Below are 6,000 nucleotides of genomic sequence, written 5' to 3'. Positions count from 1 at the left end.
CACTCTGATCCCCCCAGCAGTAGTAGCAGCAGCAGCACACGATCCCCCCAGCAGCAGCAACAGCAAACGATCCCCCCAGCAGCAGCAAACGATACCTCAAGCAGCAGCAACAGCAAATGATCCCCCCAGCAGCAGCAGCAGTAGCAGCAGCACTCTGATCCCCCCAGCAGCAGCAGTAGCAGCAGCACTCTGATCCCCCCAGCAGCAGCAGCAGCACTCTGATCCCCCCAGCAGCAGCAGCAGCAGCAGCACACGATCCCCCCAGCAGCAGCAACAGCAAACGATCCCCCCAGCAGCAGCAGCAAACGATCCCCCAAGCAGCAGCAACAGCAAATGATCCCCCCAGCAGCAGCAGCAGTAGCAGCAGCACTCTGATCCCCCCAGCAGCAGCAGTAGCAGCAGCACTCTGATCCCCCCAGCAGCAGCAACAGCACACGATCCCCCCAGCAGCCCCACATGATCCCCCCAGCAGCCCCACACGATCCCCCAGCAGAGGTGGGGGGGGTAGGGGGGTGCTGTGTGCCTGCCTGTGTGCTGTGTGCTTGCCTATGTCTGTGTGTCTGTGTGTCTAAGCAGCGATCTTCATCAGGCCTTATTTTGTGTGTGTGTGTGTGTGTGTGTGTGTGTGTGTCATTCTCTATTTACCCATTTACCATGAAAACCCATGGAAATAGCTGAAACCATTGCATCAAATTGCACTCTTGATTTATTCACTTAATTGACACAAATTGCATGTTATCTGTATTTAACTTTGGAATAAAAACTAAGGCCTGGGACATAGTATGGTGAGCCTTGCTGAGCCGTGCTGAGCCGCGCTGAGCAGATACACTTACCCGCTGCATCTGTCATCAGCGCGGCTTTAGCAGCCGCTTCCGCACGCTTCCGCATGCGTGCGGAGGCTCAGGTATTTTGGAGAGACAGGCAAATTTAAAATTTGCCGCTCAGGGAAGCGGAAGCGGAGGAGCGGTCACGTGACCGCTCCCATCCAATGGGGGCGAGGGACTAGCCCCGCCTCCGATCCGCCTCCCGACACGCCTCCGGTCTGCCTCAACCCCGCCTATGCACCGCCCCCAAAGCGCACCCGCTGCCTCACCTGCAGGACACAAAAAAGCTCCAGTTTGAGCAGGCGAGGCAGAGCAGGAGCGCTGATCAGCGCGGCCCGAGGCACCATGCCCGAGGCCTAAGAGGGCAAGCTTTTCTAGCCATGGAGGTAATACAGTATGTCTCTTCTAATGTATTCTGCTCGGTGCATCTAACTATGCCTCTTCCTTTATTAAGCACAGCTGTGCGTGACAGGCAAGTATTAGCTGTATCGGGGGAAGACTGCTCTGCTTTTCTTGCTAGTAACCATATTGTTTGCAAAATTGAGGAAATAAGTGCAAAAACTCTGATCTCAGCTGCTACAAATCCAGCACAGCGCATAACGGTTATGAAAGTGCTGACTTTTATCTCTAAAGGCACATCCTTGAAAGCACGGGGTTGGCACTATGGCATGTTTGCATTACATCAGATAAAGCAGTCACATGAGGTTAGAGGGTTGGAGAATGAGGTGCGGAGTGGGCTTATAGGCTTATGCAATTAAGTGCGATAGTGTCAATTCTGCACTACTTCTTGTAAAGTCCCATAGACTTGAATGGGACTTTACGTATGGGGTTGCCAAAAAGGTACTATTAAACTTTATCGACTTAGAAGGCATCCATTCACAAAACTGAGATGCATTGCGCTTCCCGATGTCCTTAGGCTTCTTCAGTTGCTGGAGATTTGGTTTATAACACAATCATCTTCTGTTTGGATAAATATACCGTACAAAAGAAGCCCCATAGATAATGAAAGTAAGGGGGCATAACTATATAAACATTTAAATAAAAGAAGAGGAAATCAGTGAGGAGATCTATGAATAAAGAAGTATTCATGTAGGTTGGTGTTCGACTCGCCCAGAATAATTGATGGAACAGCACACTCCATCCCTCCAAATAATATTGTTTCTGTCACAGCAGGATGGCTTAATAAAGGATCGCTTACTAGAAATTAGGGCTCCAAATGTTGGGGATGGTATTGTTAACATGTTTGCCCAGGAGCAGTAAGCATGGGCACGGTGAGGTTAAGGGCACCAGGCCAAGTGACATCTGGTGCTTCAAGTGGATGAACCAGGATAGTACTTCCTAGCTTATTGCTGGGTAGAGCACCGGGTAAGGATACAGTAGTTCTATTAAGATGTCCTTAAAGGGGCAATCCATGCAATATCCTACATGTGTTTTGTTTTTAAAAAATAAATCAGTTCAGTAGTATTAGATAATATTTACTAAATGTTTTTTAAATTAATATTTTAATGCTATTTTTTATGAGTTCTAATATAATGAGCAATTTCTATAGAAGGTTTTTAACACACTTCCCCAGCAGGGCAAGATCTTTGCAACACTTTCCTGTTTGGGATAATTTGTTGCCAATATTCCCAACAGTTTGAGCTGCAAACTGTAACAATAGATAATGTTACATGTTCTGACAGGAAATGCCTGTTTGGATTGTCAATATCACCAACTAATACACAGGTACACACCCACAACAAATTGTTAGTAAAATATTGTTTATTAATACTTGGCTTCTGTTATATGCAGCTTACAGCAGTGAGGATACCATACACAGTTAACCAGGGGAACATCCCCCCACATCTCCTCCGATGCCTGGTAGTTAGAATTGTTTATCTGCGTTCACTTGTCCCGGGCACAAACAGCTTCACCCTTAGCTTTGTCCATGGTGAGGTTCAACTTCCCTATTCCCAGGACAAAACTTATATACCCATATCTCAGGGAACAGGGGGTGGGGGGGCTTCCCCGGGGTGGGGGGGCTTCCCCTACCGAAACTAACAACACATTTACTGGAATTTTAACTGTTTTGAGTAAAAGTAAGCAGTAATGCGCCGTTCTACGCATGCGCAACATTGGCAAAAAAAACATTCTGCGCATGCGTGTCCCCAGACCGGCCCGTTCTGCGCATGCGCGACCCCGGACTGGCGTGTTCTCGGTACATGACAGACATGGCGGCCCCCTTCTCGGTACCGCCGTATCTGCGGATTGCCGAAAAGCGGGGTGCCGAGAAGCGGGGCCTTGCTGTATCAGAAATAATCAGCACTAAATGAGCACCAATGAATATGGATAACAAGTATACGTATGTCCATATATAATCGAAATAACAGGAAATAATGATAAAGGATATACTGGATGCAGTGGGACAAATCCTTGGGGTGTTAGCTGCTTCTGATGGAATAACCAGTTCCAGGAAGATTTGTAAAAGTCAAAAAAACAGAAGCACATGCCCCATAGCGTAATTCAATTTGAATAAGTGTGTGGTATCGGAGAAAAACGGAAAAATGCACACACAAGTGTAGCTGTATAAAATGAAGTTCGTGTAACCTGATACAGGTAGGAGTCAGCACGTGATACCGGTAACAGGGTCCCCAGGTGCTGCTGGATCAGTTGTTGGAGAAGGATCTAATCAGCATAGTCCAGGGTCTGTGTGGCCTTAATTCAGGCCAGCCGAGATGGAAAACTGCTGTGGGGCTCCAATACGCACTCCTGGGGCACAGCTGATACACCCGGAGGAGTCTGCATCTCAAACTCCACGGCGATTCCTGGAACAAGACAGGGTCGGTGCTGGCTCCATGATCCATGTGTGGGAGGGGCTAGTTGCGTCACTATGATGTGACTGCAGGAGCAAGTCCAAAGAATTAACCCTACACGTTTTGTTGCGCTAGTAGACAACTAGACGCGGACTCCTTCATAGTATCAGCTGTGCCCCTGGAGTGCGTCTTGGAGCCTCCGCTGCAGTTTTCCGTCTTTGCTGGCCTGAATTAAGGCCACACAAACTCTGGGCTATGTTGATGAGATCTTTCACCAACAATTGGAGACATTTAACGTTTTTTTCCAAAACCACACATTTATTAAAATTGAATTAGGCTACGGGGCGTGCACTTCTATTTTTTGTCTTATATATATATATATATATACATATGTGCTGTGTCTTCATCACACCGATGTGTTTGGGTTAAGTATATTTATATTTATTCAATCTGATACATGCACTTGCCAAAGACTCTCTCTCTCTTCTCTCTCCTCTCTCTCCTCTCTCTCTTCTCTCTCTTCTCTCTCTCTCCTCTCTCTCCTCTCTCTTCTCTCTCTTCTCTCTCTTCTCTCTCTTCTCTCTCTTCTCTCTCTTCTCTCTCTTCTCTCTCTTCTCTCTCTTCTCTCTCTTCTCTCTCTCCTCTCTCTCCTCTCTCTCCTCTCTCTCCTCTCTCTCCTCTCTCTCCTCTCCTCTCTCTCTCTCTCTCTCTCTCTCTCTCTCTCTCTCTCTCTCTCTCTCTCTCTCTCTCTCTCTCTCTCTTCTCTCTCTTCTCTCTCTCCTCTCTCTCCTCTCTCTCCTCTCCTCTCTCTCCTCTCTCTCTCTCTCTCTCTCTCTCTCTCTCTCTCTCTCTCTTTCTCTCTCTCTTTCTCTCTTTCTCTCTTTCTCTCTCTCTTTTTCTCTTTCTCTTTCTCTTCTCTCTCTCTTTTCCAGGCCTGTTTTGCAACCAGGAGCTGCTGAGCTGTACAGCAATAACCCAATCATATTTTCTCCTCACTATAAGATTCATTCAACACCCATTTGTCCTCCCTAAATAACACTATATTTGCACATGCTTTCTTTCTGAAGTGTTTCATTTTGTCCTGCTCATTGTTGTAGGGGGGACATTACAGGGGATCAGTGAAAGATTTCCCCAACTTTGATGCCAGTCAGGACGCTGAGGCCCTGTACAAGGCGATGAAGGGATTAGGTAAGTGATGTGATTTCATGTATGTAATTCATTGTATTAATTTATATGACGACCATCCATACTGTGCTTTCCAGTGCAAGCACAGAGACAATTTGGCACGCCGCCCTGTTCTGGGAACACTCAGTTGCTCGACAAGTTGTAGGAAGACAATCCATAATGGGATCATATTTTTAGTATAATATTGTATGCTTCATCTGGTTTTCTCTTCCTTTATATCTATATATGGGACAGGAATGGGGACAGAGAACACAATATGGAATTAAATCTAATTTCAATTACTGGATTGGCCACATTTAATAAGCAGTGCTTCTCCGTGAGACAGCTTCCGGCACCAGCATGTGTCTTATGGAATAGCAACACTCAGCAATATTTGCCTACAGTATATGTTTTTATTATTTTGCTCTGTCCCTTGTACTACCTTCTCGACAGGGCTGGCCTGCCCATCTTCAGCCCTGCAATGTGAGCCAATTTATCTGGTTCAAATGATGTTAGGCTTTTTAACTTTCCTCCCAATGCATCCTGACATTTGTAGGGGGAGCATATCGGCCGGAAGAGAATGGAAAAAAACAACTACTAAGTGTAGATGGTACAGCAATATAGAGATAAAGCGATAACTTGGCTCTATGGATATCCTACTTACAGGATTCCAACGGAAAACAGGCACTGGAATGAGGTGAGGATATGTAGATACAGTATGGTTAGCTTCTCAATGTATCAGTCAGTGTAGCAGATGGTAGCAAATAGTGCTATAAAAAAACGCAGTGGATATAATCAAAGGTCGCGGTGCATCAGATGTTCTCACCACCTCCCTACAGGGGGGATGCGTACAGCCGGTCAGCCTCGCGGTGTGCTCTGCTCTTCCACTTCGTCTAGCCGTCGACTACGTGACGTCACTTCCCCCAGCTTCTCTCCGTAGCTCCAAAGTGCTCCGCGAACATAGGATAAATCCAACTGGCTCAGGAACTCCTCCTCAACACGTTTCACCAACCTTGTAGGGTCTCTGGCTTCGTCAGGAGTATCTGCTACACTGACTGATACATTGAGAAGCTCACCATATCTACATATCCTCACATCATTCCAGTGCCTGTTTTCCTTTTGAATCCTGTAAGTAGGATATCCATAGAGCCAAGTTATCGCTTTATCTCTATATTGCTGTACCATCTACACTTAGTAGTTGGTTTTTTTCCATTCTCTTC

The 6,000-nt window shown here is 46.5% G+C and overlaps 1 protein-coding gene across 2 annotated transcripts in view; it reads left to right on the top strand.

Annotated features, from left to right (window-relative positions):
* ANXA6 (annexin A6) overlaps positions 1 to 6,000 on the top strand; it is a 69,766-nt gene that overhangs the window by 14,273 nt on the left and 49,493 nt on the right. For both annotated transcript variants that reach the window (XM_075602118.1, XM_075602117.1), the window contains one exon: positions 4,714 to 4,804. In XM_075602118.1, the coding sequence (XP_075458233.1) occupies positions 4,714 to 4,804 (91 nt within the window). The remainder of the gene's footprint in view (positions 1 to 4,713; positions 4,805 to 6,000) is intronic.

The sequence above is a fragment of the Ascaphus truei genome, chromosome 5 (assembly GCF_040206685.1).
Source record: "Ascaphus truei isolate aAscTru1 chromosome 5, aAscTru1.hap1, whole genome shotgun sequence".
NCBI classification, from domain to species: domain Eukaryota; kingdom Metazoa; phylum Chordata; class Amphibia; order Anura; family Ascaphidae; genus Ascaphus; species Ascaphus truei.
This window is presented reverse-complemented; position numbering and strand designations above follow the sequence as displayed.